Below are 25,282 nucleotides of genomic sequence, written 5' to 3' on the forward strand. Positions count from 1 at the left end.
ATAAAGCTTATCAGCAGATGGAAGCATAAAGTGCTCCAAAATCTCCTGGAAGATGGCTGCATTGACTTTTCACTTGATAAAACACAATGGACCAACACCAGCAGACGTCACACCCCCCCAAATCATTACTGACTTCAGAAACTTCCCACTAGACTTCAAGCAGCTTGGATTCTGTGCCTCTCCAGTCTTCCTTCAGACTCTGGGACCATGATTTCAACATGAAGTGCAAAATTTACTTTTATCTGAAAAGAGGACTTTCATCCACTGTTCACTGTCCAGTTCTTTTTCTCCTTAGCTCAGGTAAGATGCTTCTGACGTTGTTTCTGTTTCAGAAGTGGCTTGGTAGTCCTTTTCCTGAAGATGTCTGTGTGTGGTGACTCTTGATGCGCTGACTCCGGCTTCATTTGACTCATTGTGAAGCTCTCCCAAGTGTTTGAATCGGCTTTACTTGACAGTATTCTCAAGCTTGTGGTCATCCCTGTTGCTTGTGCACCTTTGCCTAACCAATTTCTTCCTTCTAGTAAACTTTGCATTTAATATGCTTTAATACATCACTCTGTAAACAGCCACCACATTCAGTAATGACCTTCTGTGACTTACGCTCTTTGTGGAGGGTGTCAATTATTGTCTCCTGGACCATTGCCAAGTCAGCAGTCTTCCCCATTAGTGTGGTTTCAAAGAACAAGAGATACCCGGAATTTATACTGTAGGGATGGTCATTTAATGAAACTCAAATATAAATATTCTAATATTTTGAGATACTGGATTTTGGACTTTCATTAGCTGTATGCTCTAATCAACAAATAAAAAAATAAAAAAACTTTTGAAATGTTTTACTTTACATGTAGGGAATCTAGTATAAATGAAAGTTTCATTTTTTAAAAATAATTTACAAAAAAAAAGAACTTTTTCACGATATTCTAATTATATGACCAGCACCTGTATATATATATATATATATATATATATATATATATATATATATATAAAATGTAATAAAATATATTAATATATGTAATTTATCAGTATACTAATATATATATATATTACATACATTATATATATATATATGCATGTATATATATATTATACACATACATACATATATACATACATGTATACATTTACACAAGTGAACACATATGAAATACTAAATTCGTATAATAAACAAAATCTCATTCTATGCGTTGTAATGAAGTGTGTGAAAATAATCCTTTAATTATTAAAATCAGTATAAATTAAATAGCCTACAACAAACACTATCATAATGTATACTTACATTTTTATTTCACTTTTTCCACATTACATCTGATTATTGACATTTTGGGGCAAAAATAATATCACGAATCTCTGTTGTCCTCAGAAAAGGGGCTCTTTTTATTTAGGCAAAATATGTAATTTCCATTTAGTTTTTGACATTTTGTAAGCTTCACCTTCACCTTTATTATCACCAAAAGCAAAACAAAAGGACAACAATGTCTATAAATAGGCCATCTCTTTATTGTTGTTGATTTTCACATATCAATCTCTGAAATTACATATTCAAAATGATTAAGGGAAGGGCTTTCATCCAAGTTCACACACCCAAGAGATGGAGAGGAGGAGAGAGTTAATCTCTGGCTGGAGGAAGAGGAGGAGGATCGTTTTAAAAAGGACCATTTAAGAACTGTACTCCAAAAAGGAAGGGAAAAAAAGCAGGGCAAAATGAAAATACTGATAAGGTAACTGTTTTTTTGATATCTAAAATCCTGGTCAAATCTCCAGCAGTCATTCACGAAAGCCACACTGTCTTCAATTTATACCATTTGATGTTTTAAACCTATATCTAAGGTCAGACTTCAGGCCCAAATCAGCAGCTCAAGTTTAATCCAGCCATAGTGAACTTTGAAATGGAGAAAATCATGAAATAAAAAATAAACTGGATTGATCCGAGAGAACAGGCACATTTGGAATAATTGTAAAGGTTGTCTAACATTTTCTAACATTTGTCACTGTTTAAAACAGTGGTAATAGTTTCAGTTTCTCACAGAAAAACTTTTTTTCCTTGCTATTTTTTCCACTTTTTTTTTTTTTTTTTTTTTTTTTCCCATCTTTTTTTTTTTTGGTCTCCAACATTTCCCACCACCCAAAAAGAGCTGGAGAGGAAAATAGGAGTGGTGTGAGTTTTCTCCCATGCACACAAGAGGAACTAGTCCTCGATACGGGACTGTGCAAGGCTGTGTCTGTGTACAAATGTCCTTAAATGTATGAGCAACACTGATGACTCCATAATCACATGTGACCTTTAGGAGTGTACAACATAAAGCATTTGTTTGTGTGCACGGGGGTCATTAGAGCTCTAGAATCAGTCAGTCGCTGGTGCGTTCAGATGATTTCAAAGGTTTTCTTCAGTTCCATGATTAACTGCCAGTCTGATTTCTGCATCTCGTCTCTGAACCAGTTCTTCAGAGTGTCGATTGACTGACGAGTGATCTACAAGAAATAAATGAATTAAATGTGAGAATCGATATCACGTTTAAGAGGGCATCAGATTGAATACAGACATTATTTTAGTAATATTTGTATACTGGTGTAGTATTTATTAAATATTTTGAATTATATTTTATATATTCCATTTTCATTTTAAAGTGCCCCAATTTTGCCATTTTAAAGGCTCCCAATTTTGTTTTGGAGATGTAGGTTTACATGCATACAAGGTACAGGCAGCACAATAAATCGCAATTAACATGAAATCACAATTAAACTGATTTGGCTTAGTGATTGTTAGCGATTATTTTTTATGAACATCTAATTAGTCATGTTTAATCAAAGCATTTCAATCTTCTGTTTATTCGTATGACACCCAAAGGGATTTCCTGGAATGATTCTGTGAGTCATATTTGAAGTTCCTGCACATGAGCGCCCTCTGGCTTTCAGATAGAGCGGCATTTACTACTGATCACAGAGCCGTGCTTCACTGAGAAGTTGCGCATAAAAATAATCTGCAGCCTTTGTGAAATCACAAGCAGTTTAATTTCAATTAATCGTGCAGCCCTAAACGGTCAAAAACTTTTTTTTTTCCTCATAATATACATTGCAGCATCACCTCTTTTCTCACAGTATCTAATCTGATCAAGGATTCAGTCTTTCTTAACCCCTCCTTTCTGAGAGCCTACTCTGCTCTGATTGGTCAGATGGTCCAGTCTGTTGTGATTGGTCTACCGCTTACAGCGAGTGTTGAAAATGAAACACCCATTACCGAAACTGAATTTCAGCTCCGGAGGCTTCATCAGCGCTTGTGTACACAGTGATACGAACAGCAACGATGGCGTCATTGTTTGTGGGCAGCCAACAAAAACCACAGGCTGGCATTATGCAAATTTGTTACAAACTTACATTTGTGCAGGAAGTAAAACTGGAATTACTGACGACTCGTTTCGGGCAGTTCAGAATCAGTTCTTTCTTTTGGGAGACAATAACTCCATTTAACTTTGATCTTTGAAAGTTTGCAGACCTTTTACATTCACAAACAACTATATTACCCACTACATGAAGGGTAATATCCGAAAAAGCATAATAGGGGCACGTTAATTTTAGTTTAGTAATTTTGTCATGTGCTTATTTTTATTTTATTTTATTTTAGTACTTCAACTTATTGCATTTCAGTTAGTTGCCAAGGAAACATTTCTAATTCTCATTTTTGTTCATTGAAACAATGCTCGTAATTAACAAAAATCAACACTTGGCATCATGAGAGCTCCAGTGGCTTTATTTCAGGATGTAGGGAGAGAGAGCATACCTTGCTAACAATGATGTCTACAGCCTCAAAGTGTCGGCCGTACATCTTGGGTGATTCTCCAGGAATTGGCTCTATTTTCACACAGATCTCCTGTCCCTTCTTAGCGCTTTCCACAGACTTGTGATTTATTTCAATACCAGTCACGATGCCAATGTCTACAAACTGTGAAAGAGAGAAAAATGAATGCAAACAATAGCACTACAAATTTGATTTTACTGGAAAATAAACAATGTAGAAACTGACAGAAGATGAAAGCAGTTTCTCTGCTGCTTCTTTTATTATTAAGCATATAATGCACACACTGTCTAAATTTCTCACCCCTTTGCTGGGCACACACACGGGAGTGCCTGTTCTCAGAACTCCAGCATCCACTATGACGCCCATGACGATGGGATCTCTGGAGTTGAAGATGAACTGGGGCAATATACGCAGCTTACAGGGGAACACGGCTAGTTGTCTGAAAAAAAAAAAAGAGAAACTTTCAAATATTCAGACTGCAAACATTCAATATACACAGGAAAAATCTTGAGAATCTTTAAGAATCTTGACTTGTTTGTGTTGTGAAATGACACAATGACCCAAAATCTTTTGGCTAAGATGAGTTAAATGTTACGCACACTACTATGGGCAGAGTTAGATGTGTTTCTTGCTCAATAATGCTGAATTTATTTCATTGAGAATACAGTAAAAACAGTAATATTGTGAAAAATTTAAATAATGCATTTTAAAATGTAATTTCTGTGAATTTTCAGCATCATTACTCCAGTCTTCAGTGTCACATGATCCTTCAGAAATCATTATAAATGCTGTTATGTGGCTCAAGAAACATTATTATTTTCATTATCATTGTTGCTGCATAATATTTTTGTGGAAGCTGTGATAATTATTATTATTATTTTTTTTTTTTCAGAATTCCTTATTGAATAGAAAGTTCAAAAGAATAGCATTTATTTGAAATAGAAGTCTTTGGTAACAAATATATTTGCCGTCTCTATTGATCAATTTAATGCTTTCTTGCTGAATAAAAGTATTAATTTTTAGTATTAACTGTACTGTGGTGTAGTGTAGTGTATATCAATGTTAAAATGAGAAAAAAAGGGATGAGTATGAGGGCGGTAGATAACGCACTTGAACTCATCCTGTTTCTGTTTCTTGTAGTCTTCTCTGTATTTGGTGAAGGCGTCAAACAGATGGTAGATGATCTCGGCGCTGAAAATGCGCACGCCGAGACTGTCAGCCATCTCCTGTGAATCTCGCTCTATTTTCACATCAAACGCCAGGATCACTGCATACCTACAGGAAAAAAGAGAGTGATTAGAATGATATAATCTCATAATAAGAGATAAATGTATTACTCAGAATACATACTGTGGATCATGCTCCAACATAGTGGAAGCTTTCATGACGTCTTTCTTGTGGACAGGGCCAATGTTGATGCCAGCATACTGAGGGACAGAGAGAGAATCAAAGTGGGAATGCAAAAAACTGCAACAAGCTCAATGGAGAAAATAAAAACAATTAAGGCTGCCACTAACAATAATTTTGGTAATATAGTAATCATAAATGATTTATAAATGATAACCGTGCAACACTTCGCTATGAAACACATAGTACATCAGACCTTTTTTTTTGTGTTTTGAAATGCAGGTTATTGGAAACCCAAACAAACAGCACATGCAGAGACGGAGTTTGTGTGGAGCAGCATTTACTGTGAACCGAGCAGCTCTCAGAAACAAGTATCCTGCACGCATGTAAATAAAGTGTCGCGCTTCGCGAAACCCACTGTGCATATAATTAACTGAATTGCAGACTTTGTGATTTCACAACAGCACTATGCTATATTATGATTTTTAAAAGGTTTAATATATTGTGCAGCCTTATAAAGTGGTCTAATAATGCGGTTCATGGATTCCAGTGATGCGCGGGTCAATGTATAAACAACCCGCACCCGACCGACGTTTTCAACTAACCCGCCCGCAACTCGGACCGCAAAAAAAAAAAAAAAAAAGGAAAATATTGTACCCGACCCGCTTCCTGACCCGCATTTTTTAAAAGTAGTAAATGCTCATTGTAGCGTCATTGGGCCATAGACGTAAGAACTAGGGGTGCGGGGGGTGTGGCCGCCCCCCTCCCATACGCCCCCCATCAGCCTCCCTGGCCAATAATATCCATTAATCCAGCCTGTGGAGGAGAGAAATGTTTCAGGACCTGACGTGGTGCCCTCAGAGGTGCAGCGGCGAGAGCAGGCAGTTCTTGAGGCGGCCCATCATTTTCCATTTCAGCTGTCTAGATGCATATTATTGATGAATGCGATGTTTATGTTTCGACCCTGCTTGAAGAATTAATCAGCAGGTCAACTGAGAGAAGGCCCACTTTTGGAAAAGTGTGAAAGCCCTTAGGAGCGCAAACTGTTCTTTTTCTGAATGTTGTATGATATAGCCTAGTGTTATGTAATAAAGGCTTGATTTATTCATTTATTTCGTTTCATTTTCTTAACAATTAAGATGCTGCATGTGTTTATCCAATCTAATCGAAGTGTGCGTCTCTCCCCCGACTTTCCCAACAAAAATCCCGCCCCCCTCTCAGAAAATACATAAAACTGACATTACTGAGCTATATGCGTTTAAAAGTAGGCTAGCCTATTAAAATGGTACAATGGCATTGCTCAGTTCAACGTGTTGGGAAATCGGGCATTTTGTCCCGCGTCAGCATTTATTCAAAAGTTAATAACGCTCAACATTCAAAAGGTAGCCTAAATAAGGATTTTTCACTTGTAGGCTTAGGCTATTTCGCCACGTGAATGCCCAATTGAAGCTCTCACAAGCACAAAATGCAGGGATAGAATATGTTAATAAAGTATTTATTAACGCATTTTAGACGAACAAAAACAGGTAGGCTAAGCCAAAGACTGAGGCTACAATATTCATAAATAAATATTCACAAATAGGCTACCCATGAAAGTAAAACTGAAACCTTTAGTAAGTAAAACTGAAATTTACAAAGGTTTAATTGGCATCTTTATTTCAAACGATCCGACCGACCGCGACCCGAATATCATTAAAAATATTTTTGGATGACTCGTAACCGCGGGTGACCGCAGGCACCCGCTCATTTTGGATCAACCCGCGCATCACTGATGGATTCTCTTCCTTGGAATGTGCCATTTCCGGTATTTTTCCGGTAAATCGACACAGGTAAATTGCAATTGGATTTTTTTTTTTTAAATCAAGTACTCGAATTTAATCAAGGAATCGTGAAGGAATCATTCTTAATTCTGACATACTCCAATTCTTGACACTAGACATGAATATTCTGTGCATTTTGAGCACTTTTTGTGTGAAATCATATTTATTGTCCATTAAAAGTGTACTTTCACTTTAATTGAGCGTCAGCAGCGCAGCAAAAGTAGACTCGGCGCCGAGTCTGCTCCTGCTCCCGGTGTGAACGCAGTCATTGGTTAACGCACACACACACACACACACAAAAACTGCACTGCTCACGCACCGCTCACGGTTGCGGTGTGAAACCAGAGTTAGAAGGCAACTGCTTATGTAGGCAGCTTGTTTGGTTTTGAAAGCACTTAGATGACAACATCTATTGCAAAACCATAATAAATCCAAGTTAAGTTCTTCAATAACTGATTTATAGAAAGGGTTTTACGAGAGTGTGAGGTGTTTGAAGACTTACAGGCACTTTGGATGTACGCAAGAACTCCAGTAGAGCCTCCAGAGAGCCGAGCGTGGAGGCCTGCACATACACACCCTTCTCCTCCAGCTTTATGGCATTCAGAGTCTGTTTCAGCTCCCGGATCAACTCGTCCTACAAACAGCGAACATCAGGATGCAGGAAAGCTCACCAATGTAGCAATTAGATTAATGGTTATGGCTGACTTGATTAATGAAGGGGCACGAAATGAGAGGAAAGAAAGAAAAGTACAGTGTGTTCTTAAAGAGAGAGAGAGAAAGAGGGACAACAACTGATTGGTTTGTAAAGGAACATGGTTACCCTCAGCACTGGAATTTCATCCTCTTTATGAGCGACGAGGAGGGGCAGACCTGCCAGCGTCTTCTCCAGATCTTTCCCCAGGATCTTCACTCCCTGAGCCGTGGACACTTCTTTATGCTTCTCATACTGATTCTGTGCATAGAGAGAAGAAAAATACAGAACGTGATCAAGTGAGACAAGCTCAGACCTCTAATCGCAACATAACAGATATGGCGAATTAAATAGAATTGTGCATGAGACCTTCACTCTGAGCTCTTTCAGGGGTGGAGGGAGGAGCAACCCTCTGATCTGAGTGACGATTGGTCCATCCACACCGGGGACGATAATGGTCTCGCCCTCCCGCAGACAACCATTGATCAGGATCACGTCTATCGTCGTACCCATGCCAGGCAGAGCTTTAACCTGAGATATAGGAGATGGACCACAGAGTTTATTTTTAGGTAATTACCTTATTAAATGAATCTGTGTCGACTTGTCTCAAATACTTAAATTTAACCAATTACTTTAATCAAAATACTATAGATGGTTACCAATAAAATTATCAACATCAACAAAAAACTCTGCAAAGGTGGAACAGAAGTTGCATCTGACATGGCATTTTAAAGCCCAGATCAAAGAACAAGAACTAGTGTGACGTCATTTTGAACAAAATCGGGCCAAAACAATGTTTGTTTGGAGTTCATTTCGGGAGTTTGAAACAGCTTGCCAAAGCAAACTTCCTGGGAAAAAAAAAAAAAAAAAAAAAAAAAAAAGGCTCACTCCTTCAAACTACCTATTATGTAAATTAATAAAATATATATAAATAAGTTTTGCGTTTGGGGAAATGGCACATATTCTGGCTACACTGACAAAACAAGGTAAAAACCGTTTCCACATTAAAAAAAATAAAGACCATACATTGATTATTTTAGTAGAATGAAAAACAAAATGGTTATTCAAACAACTGGGAATAAATTATATACAGAGAGCAAAGAACATTCTCCATCATTGAAGCGGTCCATGACTTAAAGGGTTAGTTCACCCAAAAAATTAAAATATTGTCATTTATTACTCACCCTCATGTCATAGCCAGCAATGACATTTCCTCTCTCAAGATCCATAAAGGTACTAAAAACATATTTAAATCAGTTCATGTGTGTACAGTGGTTCAATATTAATATTATAAAGCGACGAGAATATTTTTGGTGCGCCAAAAAACAAAAAACAAAATAACAACTTATATAGTGATGGCCGATTTCAAAATACTGCTTCATGAAGCATCGGAGCACAAATGAATCAGCGTGTCGAATCATGATTCGGATTGCGTGTCAAACTGCCAAACCGCTGAAATCATGTGACTTTGGCGCTCCGAACAGCTGATTCGACACGCTGATTCATTATGCTCCGAAGCTTCCTGAAGCAGTCTTTTGAAATCGGCCATCACTATACAAGTCGTTATTTTGTGTTTTTGGCGCACCAAAAATATTCTCGTCGTTTTATAATATTAATATTGAACCACTGTACTCACATGAACCGATTTAAATATGTTTTTAGTACCTTTATGGATCTTGAGAGAGGAAGTGTCATTGCTCCCTATGGAGGCCTCACGGAGCCATCGGATTTCAACAAAAATATCTTAATTTGTGTTCCGAAGATTAACGAAGGTCTTACGGGTGTGGAACGACATGAGGGTAAGTAATAAATGACAGAATTTTCATTTTTGGGTGAACTAACCCTTTAACATAATAAGCGATCGATTCTCTTTAGAAAATTTGGACTAAACCACTCTATTCTTGAAGTTTTTGAAGCATCAAAATTTCAGTTACAAAGGCAGTCTATGGAAGAAAATCTGACAGCATTCTGTCAACAAAAAAAACCTTCATTTGTCTTCCGAAGACGAACGAAAATTTTGCGGGTGTGGAACGAGATGAGGGTGAGTAATTAATGACAGAATTTTCATTTTAGGGTGAACTAACCCTTTCAGTCAAGTGTATCTGCTGTCAGTACATTGTATCTGCACTTATTTGTTTATGATGAGAGAATTTGTGAAAGCAGTCAGTAAGGGAGCACACTGTGGCTAATTTAAATGCCTCTGATTGGTCATTGTATTCATATGCTCAACAGGAATGTGTGTGATTGGATATAATGCTCAATGCTGCAAAAACTTGTAAAAGCAAAAACTGTTGCAATGTGAGCAAATCTAAATGTAATGTCAACTCATTGAATCTTCTCCTTTGATCTCTTACCTCCATGACCTGTGCCCGAAGTTCGTCACAGTGAGCCAGTCGGCGGGCTAGCATGGTTTGAGTGAGCTCAACCAGCAGGGCGATGAGGTTCCCCATCCCATCCCCCGAGTGGGCAGAGGTGGGAACCAGGGACACAAATGTACGAGGGTCTTTGTTCTCAAAGAAGAGGGCGGCATTAAGACCCTGAAGATTGAAGGACACACAAGATAACACTTAAGTTAAGCTCACTTCTTATATACATGTTAGAGTCAACAAAAACAGCATTTATAAACAAAATGAAAAAGGAAAGTGACAACAGACCTGCTGTGCGAACTCTACAATGATAGATTTAGCCCTCTCATCAAACTCATCCTTGGTGTTCTTCTTCTGCTTCTTCAGTGTGGCAACCACATCTGTGTCTGGACTCTTTTTCCAGTCATACAGACGGTCGATCTGAGAAAGAAACATTAGTATTCATATACTTGTAATCATCAGTATCAGTATTCAGTAGTCACTATCTGGTACCTTGTTAAGTGCTACTATGAAGGGGCATTTCTTCTCCTTCAGCAGGTTGATGGACTCGAGCGTCTGTGGCTCTAAACCGTGCATGATATCCACCACTAAGATGGCGATGTCACACAGAGAACTACCCCTGTTCCTCAGATTACTGAAGGATGGAGGAGAGTGCAATTAAACATACAAATGCTATAAAAATAGAGTTCAAAACGTCATGGTTTAGTAGATGACTGGTATGGATTTTCTACAGTATCTACACATTATACAAATTTAATGACAGCAAGGTAATATTTAATAATGATTTTAAAATGAAAAAAATAATATATTTCTAAATATATATACACAAACAACAATCAAAAAGTTTGGGATTGGTAAGCTTATTTAGTCTCTTATATTCACCAAGGTTGCATTTATTAATCTGAACAAAAATACAGTAAAACTCATGATGTAACAACTGTGATCTTTTGACTTGACTACCCTTCTTGTATTTAACATATAAAGGATATTTGTCTTTGACATCTCATTATTTTGTTTCCACTTAATTCTGTATGTTTAAATGTATACTGTACTGTTGTTTCACATTTTGGACATTTTGGATGTTTGATGAAGTGTATGCCTTACCAGAAAACTTCAAGAATGTATATATATAAAAAAAAATATCCAGTAAAACAATTACTATGTAAATTAATGTGAAATAACTTGTCAATTTGAATATATTTTAAAATGTCATTTTATTCTTGTGATGGCAAATTTTCAGCATCATTACTTCTTCAGTGTCACATGATCCTTCAGAAAACAATTACTAATGTGCTGATTTGATGCTCAAGAAACATTTATTATGAATATCAAATGTTGAAAACTACAGAAGAGGATTAGGGCCAAGCAATAATAATAATAATAATAAAAAAAAAAGAGATTAAAGTTGTTAAATTTCGAGAAAAATCTCATTAAATTTCAAGAAAAAAGTCGAAATAAAATGTTGAGAATAAACTCGTTAAATTACGAGAAAAAAACTCGTTAAATTTCGAGAAAAAAAGTCGAGATAAAATGTTGAGAATAAACTCGTTAAATTACGAGAAAAAAGTTGTTAAATTACGAGAACAAATTCGTTAAATTATGAGAAAAATGACGTTAAATTACAAGAAAAAACTCGTTAAATTTCGAGAAAAAAAGTCGAGATAAAATGTTGAGAATAAACTCGTTAAATTACGAGAAAAAAGTTGATAAATTACGAGAACAAATTCGTTAAATTACGAGAAAAAAACTCGTTAAATTTCGAGAAAAAAAGTCGAGATAAAATGTTGAGAATAAACTCGTTAAATTACGAGAAAAAAGTTGTTAAATTACGAGAACAAATTCGTTAAATTATGAGAAAAATGACGTTAAATTACAAGAAAAAACTCGTTAAATTTCGAGAAAAAAAGTCGAGATAAAATGTTGAGAATAAACTCGTTAAATTACGAGAAAAAAGTTGATAAATTACGAGAACAAATTCGTTAAATTATGAGAAAAATGACGTTAAATTTCGAGAAAGAAGTCGAGATAAAATGTTGAGAATAAAGTCATTAAATTACGAGAAAAAAACTCGTTAAATTTCGAGAAAAAAAGTAGAGATAAAATGTTGAGAATAAAGTCATTAAATTATGAGAAAAAAACTCGTTAAATTTAGAGAAAAAAAGTCGAGATAAAATGTTGAGAATAAACTCGTTAAATTACGAGAAAAAAGTTGATAAATTACGAGAACAAATTCGTTAAATTATGAGAAAAATGACGTTAAATTTCGAGAAAAAAGTCGAGATAAAATGTTGAGAATAAAGTCATTAAATTACGAGAAAAAAACTCGTTAAATTTCGAGAAAAAAAGTCGAGATAAAATGTTGAGAATAAAGTCATTAAATTACGAGAAAAAAGTCGAGATAAAATGTTGAGAATAAACTTATTAAATTATGAGAAAAAAGTCGTTAAATTATGACTTTGTTCTCGTAATTTAACGACTTTTTTCTCATAATTTAATAAGTTTATTCTCAACATTTTATCTCGACTTTTTTCTCGAAATTTAATGAATTTATTCTCATAATATAACGACTTTTTTCTCGTAATTTAATTACTTTATTCTCAACATTTTATTTAGACTTTTTTCTCGAAATTTAACGAGTTTTTTCTCGAAATTTAAGAAATATTAGAAATTTCTCGAGATGGTTTTATTTTTTTATTATTGCTTGGCCCTAATCCTCTTCCGTGGAAAACAGTTGTGCTGCTTAATTGGAAACAATGATTTTATTTTTCAGCATTCTTCGAAGAATAGAACATTCAAAACAAACGGCATTTATTTGAAAAAGACACATTATGAATGTCTTTACTGTCAGTTTTATCAATTTAATGCATCCTTGAGGAATAAAAGTATTCACTTTTTATAAAAAAAAAAGAAAAAAACCTTTTGAATATTTTGTATATAAGCTATTGGTCAATATAATATGGCACACACACACACACACACACAAAAAAAAAGAAAGTATAAGGTGTACCTGAAAGACTCGTGTCCAGGTGTGTCGATAATGAGCATGCCAGGGATCTTCACATTCTCCCTCTCAAACTGATATAAACATACAAACATTAGGGTTCATTCACATTATTTCCAATAAATTTCCATGACTTTTGAGGCAATATTCATGACCTAATGTCCCATGAAACCTATATATACACACACACACTCATAAAATAGAAATAAAAATCCATGTTCAAATTTATCATAGCATATCTGAACTAAAATTAATGATTATTAATGCTATTGTTTGCTTGCTAATTGTTTTAATAATAAGTAAAAGCTGCAAAAAAATATCTCTCAGACAGCAAACAAATACACTGGCCTGATTGGGCAAGAGACAATTCCGTCAACTGTCCTGAAACGAGAGGCTCAGAGACTGGAGCAGGTCAGTGCAAAGACACAGTCCCTCAAGATAATGGTGTCAAAGAGACTTTCGCTCTCGTTTCAGGACAGTTGAGGGAATTATCACTTGCCAAATCGGGCCAGTGTACTCGCACGCTTTCTGAGAGATGTTTTTTTTTTTTTTGTGCGCTCTCAGCCAAAGCGTGCACACATAAAGCAATGCAGCTCATTTTTAGCGCAGAGTACAGATGTGATGTGCAGATCTGAAGCCATTTGTGCATCATAAGCTAGTGAGAGAGGAGAAACACCGAATCACTCACACTGTTTTCAAATTACTGAATTGATCTGATATTCTGTGTGGATTCATTTACCCATCTAACCTACATGCTATAGTGAATACATCTTTGTGGGAATTTCTCATTTTACAAGCACGAATGAGTAAAACTATGCTCAATACCTGCAATCCATTGCCGAAATTCAGGTTAAACATTCTATTATACAAATATTTGTGAAACAAATTTCAATGATTTTTCTAAAACTATTTATTTTTCCAGGTTTTTCAAGACCCTGAAACACTTCTTTAAAAATAGAAGGGAAAAAAAATGCATGGGAAAACAGAAGAGAATGTGTATTACATAAAGATACTCACATTTTTCACCATCTTGGTTTGTTCTAATATGGTTTCCAGGGGCACATTTGTGGCTCCGATCTGCTGTGTGATACCGCCAGCTTCACCATCCTGAACATGTGTGTGTCTCAGCTGATAGACAGAGAAGAAAACAATATTAAACAAAAACCACACAGGTGCTGAAGTCCACGTCAGTCACTTTGAAACGCACCTTATCCAGGATTTTGGTCTTCCCTGTGTCCACATGACCCAGTACACAAACCACAGGAGATCGGAGCTTGTCTAAATTAATGTTCTTCAGGTTTTCCTGCCTTCGTTTCTGCACACAAATAAAAACATGATCGATTCCACTTCACTGACTAAAATGTGTGCAAATCTGTACACCTTTTGTAGTATCTGTACCTCTATGCGCCTCTTGGCCTTGTCGTAAAGTCTCTCCTCTTTGCTTCGGTCATCATCTGAATCGCTCTCGCTGCTTGAATCTGAGCTCGGCTCTTTTCCTGCTTTGTTTGTGGTCGCCTTGTTGCTGCTGTTTTTGATGTCCTCCTCACTCTCCTCCTCTCCTTCACCCTCTTCCTCTTCTTCCTCCTCTTCATCCTCCTCCTCTTCATCATCGTCCTCTTCCTCGCTGCCATCCTCCTGGTCTTCTGTGGGTTTGTGTGTAGCTGTAGTGGTTTCCTTCACCTCGATGTGAACCTTCTTCATCTCTGAGTGCAAGAATGTCAAATTAATTAGCGCCCGTAGCAAACTACCATCATATGACTTTATGATTTTAAAAGATATGCATCTGTGGAAAAGGTTGCTTTAACCCCACCTTTCTCTTCATCGCTGGCCATGGCCTCCCAGTCGTCCAGATCAGCAGCCTCCGCCTTTGGCTCCTTGACTGTAACAATTAAAATTACCATTTTAAAAAGCCATCATACTTCCTAATAGCCATAAATCATGAACACACAACTTTACTGTATAGCATGCAATGTCACAGAACTTGGCAAATTTTGGATTAAAAACTCAAAAGTAGGGCTGTAAAATTAATCAAGTTCAAAATGCGAATCCAGAAAACTTTATACGGAATTTGGGGGGAAAAAAAATATACAGATTTCATAGGGTTCTAAATCTGAGAAATCAAAGTAAAGTGTTTTTATTTCATTTTAAATCTGTGTAAATCTAGCAGAGCAGGCTGTGATTGGTCATTACCTGGCTCCGCTTCAGGCTTGTCGACTTTCATCTCTGTTATGATTGGCTGAGGTGTCTCTGATGTAGGTGATGTCACTTCTGAAGTTTCTAATATGAGCAAAAAAAATTGTTAGGATATTTTAACCATCTTTGATTATAGCAGGGATCAAGTTATTGTCAATTGAGATCTAACCTTCAGGAGTTTGTGCTGTTGGCTTCTTTCTTCTCTTGTCAGAGTAAACAGGCTTCTTCTTTGGCATTGCATCTTTGGATGGCACTTCAACACCTGAAAGGTAGCCAACGACACCACCAGGTCAAAAATCTATCATAACTTCATCATAAGCACTATCAGACATGTTCTCACCCTGAGCCTGCAGCGCTCGCAGTGTGGCTTCTGCTCTGGCTCGAGCCTCTTTCTGGGCCTTGGTAAGGAGTTTTCCCTCCTTCTTTAGTCTTTCTTTTCTCTCCTTATCCTTTTGCTTCTTCTTCTCCTTCCTCTCGGCCTCTAGACGCTCCTGTGGATGAAGGTTTCAGAGATGAAGGAACTATAATCATTTGACACCATGATCTTGAGTGACTATGTCTTTGCACTGACCTGCTCCAGTCTCTGAGCCTCCAGCTCCTCCAGCCGTTTCAGTCTCTCCTCCTCTTCTCTTTTGGCTCGTTCCTCCTCTTCCTTCATTTTGGCCAGGGCCTCCTGCATGGCTTTCACCGTCGCTTTGCTGGGACCCTTTTTCTTGTCTTTCTCCTCCTTCTCGCCTTTCTTCTTCTTCTTGTCCTTTTTCTTTTTGTCACCCTCATCCTCCTCTGTAGAAAAGTAGAGGAGAGAGGAAAATTAGCACTAGAAAGAAAGAAGCAGTGATCATGTAGGCTTGAAATAACCCTGACGAGAATCTCGGATATAAACCAGTGTCTCTCAGACATTATCAACTAATTTATGGTCTTAAAAAAAAGCTTAGGACTTGGTGATATACTGAATATTCACAATCATGATGCCTTTCATCATCTTTTTATTTTTCGACCAAGTTTCCTAAATTAAATTAAATCTAAATTAAACCGCACGCGATTTAGCAAAGGCTGCGATTTTTTAATACACAGCTTCTCAGTGAAGCACGGCTCTATGATAAGTAGTAGTAAATGCTGCTCCATCTGAAAGCCAGAGGGCGCTCTCACGCAGAAACTCCAAATATGCCCCTCAGAAGCAAGATATAAAGCATGTCAGCTGAATAAACAGAAGATTAAAACGCTTTGATTGATGATATATATATATATATATATATATATATATAAAATATACACTGCGTTCCAAATTATTATGCAATTGACATATCAGTACGATTTCAGTACAATAAACATTCAGATTTTAGTTTTTCTAAGAAAATGTTTGTTTGTTTGTATGTCTTTTTAGATAACTGGTATCAATCTCAGACAAAATAATTTGCCAGGTCTATGGAAACCCTACTTAGAGGTTGTTCCACATTATTAAGCAAGTCACAGTTCTCATGCAATATGGGGATGAAGAAAGATCTTTCTGAAGATGAAAAGCATGAAATGGTGCAATGTTGTGCAAAAGGCATGAAAACAACTAATATTGTGTGAAACTGAATGGAGATTATCGAATTATCATAAGATTTGTGAGTGATTTAGAGCACAGCAGAACTCGGTCATATAAAGGCTTATTGATGAAAGTCCCCGTCAAAAAAATGTATTGTATTAAAAGGGCAGCTATAAAAAAAAGCCAGTGTTGAGCAGCAAACAGGTATTTGAAGCTTCTGGTGTCTCTGGAGTCTCGAGAACCTCACCATGCAGGCTGGCAGTTGTGCGTAAAGATGCATTTTAGACACCACTAACCAAACCTAACAAAGAGAAACATTTACAGTGGGTTTACACTCCTAAGTGGACTATGGAAAATCTGACCTTCTCCCTGGACATCAGCTTCATCCTGCTCCAATGAAGCCGCAGTCTCTAATTTCGTGCTCTCTGTTGAAGGTGTGGTAACAGGTTTCCCTCCATCTTTCTTTAAGGCCTCTTCCTCTTTCTCTCTCTTAGCCCTCAGCTTGGCCCTCTCCTCCTCTTTCTTCTTCTTCTCCCTCTCTTTTTTCTCCGCTTTCTTCTGCGCAGCAGTCTTCATCTTGAAGGACGAGTCTTCTCTTTCGTCTTCCTCACTCTCTGGTTTACCTTTGCCTTTACCTTTCTTCTTCTTGCGTGCGCTTTGAGAATCATCATCCGATTCGTCATTGTCGGCTGCTCCTCCACACTTCTTCGCACCACCATCTTCATCGTCCTCCTCCGAGTCAGACACGCCCTTTCGCCCGCCTTTCTTTTTAGCCTTGGGTTTCTGCCGTGACTGTGAGCCCTCGTCCTCAGAGTCTGAAGCAGGACCAGCAGGAGCGGGAGCCGCCACCGTCTTTGTGTCTTTCGTCCTGTGCTCGTTCTCCATGTTGTTCTGACCCTGATCTTCATCACCTTCCTCATCCTCCAGATTCGCCTTCTTACCTTTCTTGGCCTTCTTCTTGTCCGCTTTTGTCAATGTGGGCTCAGGTTCAGCGTCCTCTACTGAATCAGATTTCTAAGATGGAAACACACGGAGGAATTGCTGTCAATGGCACGTGACTCAACTTATGCCTTATACACTACTAGAAGGGGGAGGGAAAAAAAGAAAACGTGTGTTGAACATATGCTTATCAGTGTTACTAAAGAATACCTTTGCTGTTTCTTTTTCTGGTTTTCCTGGTTGGTTTTCTAATGAGAGGGTCTCCAGTTCTTTTAGGATGTCATCCTCACTGCAATTAAAAAGAGGTAATCAGTAATTTGTTTTAAAAAAAATTTTTTAATGTAAGTTAATACTTTTATTCACATATTAAATTTATCAGTGACAGTAAATACATTTATAATGTTACAAAAGATTTCCATTTCAAATAAATGCTGTTCTTTTCTATCCATCAAAAAAATCCTGAAAAAAAAAAAATGCACCACATCCGTTTTCAACTGTGATAATAAATATTTCTTGAGCATCAAATCATCATATCAGAATGATTTCTGAAGGATCATGTGACGCTGAAGGCTGAAGTAATGATGCTGAAAATTCAGCTTTGACATCACAGGAATAAATTACTTTTTATAATATATTGAAATAGAAACAGTTATTTTACATTGTAACATTTCACGATACTAATGTTTTTATCTTAGATCAAATAAATGCATCTTTGGTGAGCAGAGAAAACCAACAATATTAAATAAATCTTAACCCTAGGGATGCATAAAAAATATGCATATCACAACAGCTAGTGTTATCTTAATAAGCTAATTCAAAATGTTGTCGCCGCATTTAGCACAGAATAGACTGGGCACGCGACTTTACGCGTGACTTACCTCATGTTAAAAAAGAGTTAGTAAGCGCAATAAGCTATGGATAACTCATTGCTGTACTCGTGCTGTCTGACACACACCCAAAGCGCGCACAGAAAGCCGTCTCTCAGACAGCGTGCGATCCCAAATTTAGTTCTCTTTCGGGGCAAATACACAGAGAGCTACACTTATGACATAACGAGCGGATTCGGATTTTATCCAAAATATCTTAATTTGTGTTCCGAAGATGAACAAAGGTCTTACGGGTGTGGAACGACATGAGGGTGAGTCATAAATTACTGAATTTTCATTTTTGGGTGAACTAACCCTTTAAGCCTTTAACCCTTTTTCCTCCAAAATTACCCAGAATAATTTGTCCCAGGAACTCCCCCCCGCCAGACCTGTTGCTGTCTGCGTTTCCATCGCAGTCTAAAGTGAAGAACAGTCCGGTGACGTAGGACTGCGCACGACTTTCCAGTTCCCGCTGGATTTCGTCCTCCGGATATAAGCTTAATAAAGACTGAACCTCGTCATATTCAACGACTCCATTGTTGAATCTAATAGCAAATAACTCTTACTGCACGCACCGCAGCAGACTTTTAAAAAATGGCGGTTGACATAAAATGCTGCGTGAACTCAACCAATCAGTATGTTCAGCGTCCTTCAAGTCCCACCCCCGAAAGTTCCTGATCTTTGAAAAAGTACAGTAGGGACTTTTTGAGGGGAGAATTTTTACCCGGAACTTTATTTAGACCCTGGTTCCCGTGGTCAAAACACACAAAGTACCACCCCAAAGTCCCTAGTTCCTGGGGAAATTTCCTGCGTTGAAAATGGGGCTTTAGATCTAATGAAGGCCTACCTGAAAAACTTAAAGCAGTGTTTATTTAATTTGTATCTTTGTCTTATTGTATTTGTCCAATTGTTTGTAATTTGCCTCTTTGTTCATATTTTTAATAAACATAAATTAAAATAACAAAAATAACAAATTGTCCACCCCAATTTCAGGTGTTTTTGTTTACCAAGTTGATATAACTATATATTACCAAGTTGAGCAAAGAGTTGTTGGTATTTAAAAATTTTTTTCTTTTTTTTTTTTTACATTGATGTTAAAATCACATTGTCAGATTTGTGACAAATATTTATGTAATGCTAAAACACTGCTGTTCACTTTCCAAAGTTGTAGTGATGCTTTCTTTTCCCAGAAAGAGTGTGAAAAATATATATTGGTTATATCATTTTCAGTTTTTAATTATTTTTAAATATAATTTAAATAGATTTTACACACTTTAAGCATTATTGTATCAAATATCACATTATTTAACAAGATATATCGCATTTGTCTACAATATCGTGCAGCCCTACATGACCCCAAACTATTTTAGCAGAAGGTTACCTGTATAGCAACGGAAAATCTCTTCAGGCTTATCAACTGTGTCAGTGTTGGAGAAAAGATATGTACACTTACTCATATTCTTTCTTTACTTTCTTTTTCTTGCTCTTTGATTTGTTCTGCTCCTTGCCTGCTCCCGCTCCTTCAATCTCTGCCGCAAGTGCGTCGATGTCGTCTTTGGCACTATGAAATTCAGAAAAAGACGGTGAATATACATTCAATTTGACTAAGGAACTTTTAAGAACTTTTTTTTCCCATGTTCTTTAACTTGGCGGTCTTCTGCATAGTAGTGCATTTCTAAAAGTTGACTTAAAAAAACTTAGACACAAACACACTTAACATTTACAATGTAACTCTTCAAGGACAGCTGACTATACACAGACTCTCTACAAGAAAGATTAAATGGTCAAGTGAATTTTCAGGGTCTTTAAATGGTGTACATTTAAGATACAATATTTTGCATTTAAATAAATGTGGAAATGTTTTGAAAAAGCAAATGGAAATGTACATAAAACTCCAATATTTGATGGAATTGGGTTAAAACACACCTATAATGCATTAAAAAAATTAATGGTCAATGCAGACCACCAAAAATGATTAACTATAAACTGACCAGGAAAAAAACAAAACAAGATGTCCTATTGTGACTTTACATCACACTTTCACTAAAAAAAACTACCATTATAGACCAGTGCTGTACGCCAATACACTTCTAACAAACTCATCAATCAGCATTACAACAGCAGCACAGATGCATATTACACCACAAAAACAAGCAATGAAAGCACATATCTATATTTACAACAAAAACTGAGCATATTAAACACCTAAACACAAGCACCTTACCTATCAAGTCAAACACAGCAATGAGGAGGAAGTGAACTTGTGCTGCTTATATAGTGGACTCTAAAGCCCTCCTTGCATGCTTGTTGCATCAGAAAGGGAAAAGCACCATTTACTGGCCTGTCATCACAGGGCAGAGCCCTCTCACGTATATAAACCTGCTGCCCTCAGCAAACACAGAGCAGGTGATGAAAGACCAGCTAATACAAAGATGGACAAATGACTTAAATGCATGGAGGAAAGATGGGGATGTTTAATAAATGCAAAAAAATGTGTTTTGCAGACCACAGTCATTTGACACAACGCAAAGCCTTTTCAAAAGTCAGTAATAGTTAAGTAACAGGTAATCTTGTTTTGATGCAACTGAAAGTCGATAATTCATGGCTGGATCTCATGACATCTTCTGAGAATACTGGAGCAGGGAATGACATAGCAAGCAGGTTAACGCACTCATTAGGGCGCTAATCAACTTAACCACCTCCAGCAAGGCCAGAAGAGCAAGAATCTGCTCAGCATCTGACCCAGCTAAATTTAGCCATTCAAGCGACTATATAAAATGGAAGGAAAACAGGTCAAACCAGGTGAAACTACTGACCCACATTGGCCAGTATTAAAGCAAAACCTAAAATCTAAATAATTTCAACCAAATGAACTAAAAACAAACCAAAGCTTACAGAACAGAAGAAGATAAGCTTTATAAACTAAAACATCCTCCTCGTTCATTTTTTAAAGTTGGACATCATCCTTCTTGGTATTCCTCAATTAATTCATTATAAAGAATATAACAAGAAAAAAATCATAAAATTATAAAAGAATGCCTATTTTTGTATTCATTTTTTGTAAAAATTATATAGGGTCGCTAACGACCCGAGCTGTGTATGAGTGTACGTATATTTTTTCTGCACAACAATAATTGAATCTTAGATGACGGAATAAGTGCAATTCACCTTTATTCCACAAGGTGGCAATGTCTGAAACACAATGCTGAAGTAACGACTCATTCAGACAGAAAATGAAATAAGGAAAACATGAAATGGCTCAGCGATTTACTGCAGAGCAAGTACTGAACGCAATCAAATATGACTGTAACTGTCATCTGGTGAAGCTGTTAGCGATCGAAATATTGATTTTTAAGATGTTGAAAATTATATAGTTTTGAGAATACGTTTGAGATCGCGAATGGGCTCATATTCGTGAACTCAAACATAAAACTAGCCCATTATTTGTTGAATTTACTGGGAAATGAGCTCTGACGAGGACAGTGAGGATGGCCAAAAACATCTGCTCAAACTGAAAGCTTTCAAGCTCCAAAAGGTAACAAAATACGACTTATTTTATTCTTCTGTAATTGTTACTCTAATATCAGAGGAGTTTTATATTATCGCGACAGGTAGAGATCCTTCCGTGTTAGATATATATCCGGGTCGATAAAGACCCGAATATGTAAGAATGATTGGCGAAACAGTCGTGCATTTAAGCGTTAATGCACTTTAAATCAGTTTAAAACTCCAAAAACAAATGATATGCCAAAATCACTATGGCATACACAAGCATTTTTTTTTTTTTTACTATGACCAAAAACAGTTTGCATGACATTTCAAATGATAAATAAAATGTATACTCTATTAAATTGATATACGTTCATGCAAGGGAAACAGAAGTCATATTTATTTATGTATTTTCCATGTTTTCCATGATTGTGAGAACCATGAAGAATATCACTCTTAAAGGGATATTTCACCCAAAAATGAAAATTCTGGCATCATTTACTCCCTCTCAGGTTGTTCCAAACCTGTATAAATGTCTTCGTATTGCTCAACACAAGGAAGATATTTTGAAGAAAGTTTGTAACCAGGCTGGGCTTTGGGCCACCATTGAATCCCATAGTACAAAAAAATAAAAAATAAATACTATGGAAGTCAATGGTGGCCCAAAGCAGCTTGGTCACAAACTTTCTTCAAAATATCTTCCTTTGTGTTCAGCAGAACAAAGAAATTTATACCGGTTTGGAACAACTTGAGGGTGAATAAATGATGACAGAATTTATTTTTGGGTGAACTATCCCTTTAACTTATGGTTCAAATCATCAGTGAAGTGTTAATAATTTCTCTCATCCCAGACCTGTGGTGACAATATATTCAATAATTAATGATTACAATGTTTATAAAACACATAGAACTTATAGACAAGTAAAGTTCAGATGCTGCAGCAACCCTGACAAAACACACACACACACAAATGTTTAAATACAGTCTGAATCACATTTGTTATTTAACATAAATCCTCAATATTGTCTAAATTTGACAGGCACAGTCCATTTAAACATTTTCAAAATCACCTCCCTTGATCTCAGTGGGAAGGTTCACCCAGCCCAATCTAGCTGATGACAGGCTGTCACAGTCCTGGGAGCATTTCACCATTTACACAGCTTGAGATTTATAACTGTTACAGTTGAGTTGTTGTGCCCAATTCTGACCCCTGGAGTCCCAGGTAGGTTTAGGAATAGGCAACCATCAAGCGAGGGGGGTAATAATTCATCAGATCAGGGAGTTAAAATCAGGCAGAACACCGTTTGTACATGAACAAAGATCGATGGAATCCCATAGAAGAGAGTTTTACTAAAGACAATGCGCAACCGCCGGGCAGCACAATAGAAACGGATGATGTTGCACTGCCAGGCGAGAAATCAGACACTGCGTGTAACTGACAGAGGCCACTGCCCTCAAATACTAGTGTCTTCTGTGCTCGGACAGCGTCTGATATGACAGCAGATGTTAAGTGCATCTAATCGAAAACTCACAGCTGGTGGACCTCGACTCAGGGTAAAGGCAAAACCTGCTCGTGTCTCATTTTAAAGCCAGAAACGCGACAAATAAGCAATGCTTGCAATAAATGACCCAATCAGCCTCGTGTCTAGACCTGTATTAATAAATGTCAGTGGTCTCCTGATTATATTCCTTTAGTTAAGCGGTAAGTATGGTAATGATCAAGACAGGCCTAGTTACAGCGGCACATGAACTCATGTACATCTGAAGCTAGCCAGGTGGCTAACAGTGTCTCCTTAAACATTACCCTGTCGAGATTACAAACAGCACGGTAGTTCGCAGTGGTCCGTGTTAAGCACTAGCCCGTGTCCTAACTTACCCGTCATCTCCCTTATTTTTCTGTTTCTTCCCCATTATGTGTGAATGGCTGTAACCTCCTCGTTGCGGTGCAGTGTAGTCAGTGTTAGCGCTTCAAGTTGGTCGTGCTCGTATTGCGCATGCGCACTTGACAATGAGTAATCGCGCAGCGGCCTCGGCGCAGACCTATAGCGCATCTGGATAGTCCATTCGGCTACATATATAAAAGCATGTATGCGATTTTAATGCGATTTCGGGATGTTTGACTCAGACATAATATCGTTCTTCTGCTGATTTTCAAATGAACAGCACAAAAAGCAAAAAAGAAGACTATAATTAAAGAATAAAATTATAGGCCATCTACATGATATACTAATCTGCGCTAAACTGCGCGTCAGGAACAGACGAGCGCGGCATGGCAAGCATGTTACCAGCTAAGCCATGACAATTTGACAAAAAACATATTAATTTACATATACATGTAAAAAAAAAAAAAAAAAAAAAAAAAAAATATATATATATATATATATATATATATATATATATATATATATAAAATATTTTTTTCGAAGAGGTGGTGGTTAATTATATTATTATTAATTATAAAATAAACAATATTAATTATTAATTCATTTTTTAATCATTATTATTCACATAATCGCGAAATTGATTCTACCTATCTATAGATAGATAAATAGATAGATGATGATGATGGATGGATGGATGATAGATAGGTGGATGGGTGGATAGATAGATAGATAGATAGATAGATAGATAGATAGATAGATAGATAGATGATGATGATGATGATGATGATGAAGATGGATGGATGATAGATAGATAGATAGATAGATAGATAGATAGATAGATAGGTTGATGGATGGATAGATAGATAGATAGATAGATAGGTTGATGGATGGATAGATAGATGATGGTGACGATGATGGATGGATGGATGGATGGATGGATGGATGGGTGATAGATAGATAGATAGATAGATAGATAGATAGATAGATAGATAGATAGATAGATAGATAGATAGATAGATGATGGTGACAATGATGGATGGATGGATGGATGATAGATAGATAGATAGATAGATAGATAGATAGATAGATAGATAGATAGGTGGATGGGTGGATAGATAGATGATGGTGATGATGATGGATGGATGGATGGATGATAGATAGGTGGATGGGTGGATAGATAGATAGATAGATAGATAGATAGATAGATAGATAGATAGATAAAATTTGGGGGATATTAGTTTTTATTATTACTATGTATTATTATTAATGTAATGTGTTGATTAAATATTAACAATACCATTGTAATATGAACATTTCTTATTTAATATTAATATAATCCGATATTATTTTTCTTTTAATA

General features: G+C 36.7%; 1 protein-coding gene across 1 annotated transcript; it reads right to left on the reverse strand.

The window, feature by feature from the left end:
* Window positions 1–1,353: 1,353 nt before the first annotated feature.
* On the reverse strand, window positions 1,354–24,065 carry eif5b (eukaryotic translation initiation factor 5B). Its single transcript, XM_048196472.1, has 24 exons — window positions 23,916–24,065; window positions 20,004–20,111; window positions 17,895–17,973; window positions 17,108–17,759; window positions 15,786–15,997; window positions 15,555–15,705; window positions 15,384–15,476; window positions 15,212–15,298; window positions 14,832–14,900; window positions 14,420–14,724; window positions 14,229–14,336; window positions 14,039–14,149; window positions 13,028–13,095; window positions 10,513–10,654; window positions 10,309–10,440; window positions 10,009–10,191; window positions 8,024–8,185; window positions 7,784–7,915; window positions 7,466–7,597; window positions 5,147–5,223; window positions 4,907–5,071; window positions 4,097–4,235; window positions 3,779–3,940; window positions 1,354–2,472 (listed from the first exon to the last, which is right to left on the reverse strand). The coding sequence occupies exons 1-24, from the start codon at window positions 23,948–23,950 to the stop codon at window positions 2,365–2,367; spliced, it is 3,612 nt and encodes a 1,203-aa protein (XP_048052429.1). The 5' UTR covers window positions 23,951–24,065; the 3' UTR covers window positions 1,354–2,364.
* Window positions 24,066–25,282: the final 1,217 nt, after the last annotated feature.

The sequence above is a fragment of the Megalobrama amblycephala genome, linkage group LG7 (assembly GCF_018812025.1).
Source record: "Megalobrama amblycephala isolate DHTTF-2021 linkage group LG7, ASM1881202v1, whole genome shotgun sequence".
NCBI lineage: Eukaryota > Metazoa > Chordata > Actinopteri > Cypriniformes > Xenocyprididae > Megalobrama > Megalobrama amblycephala.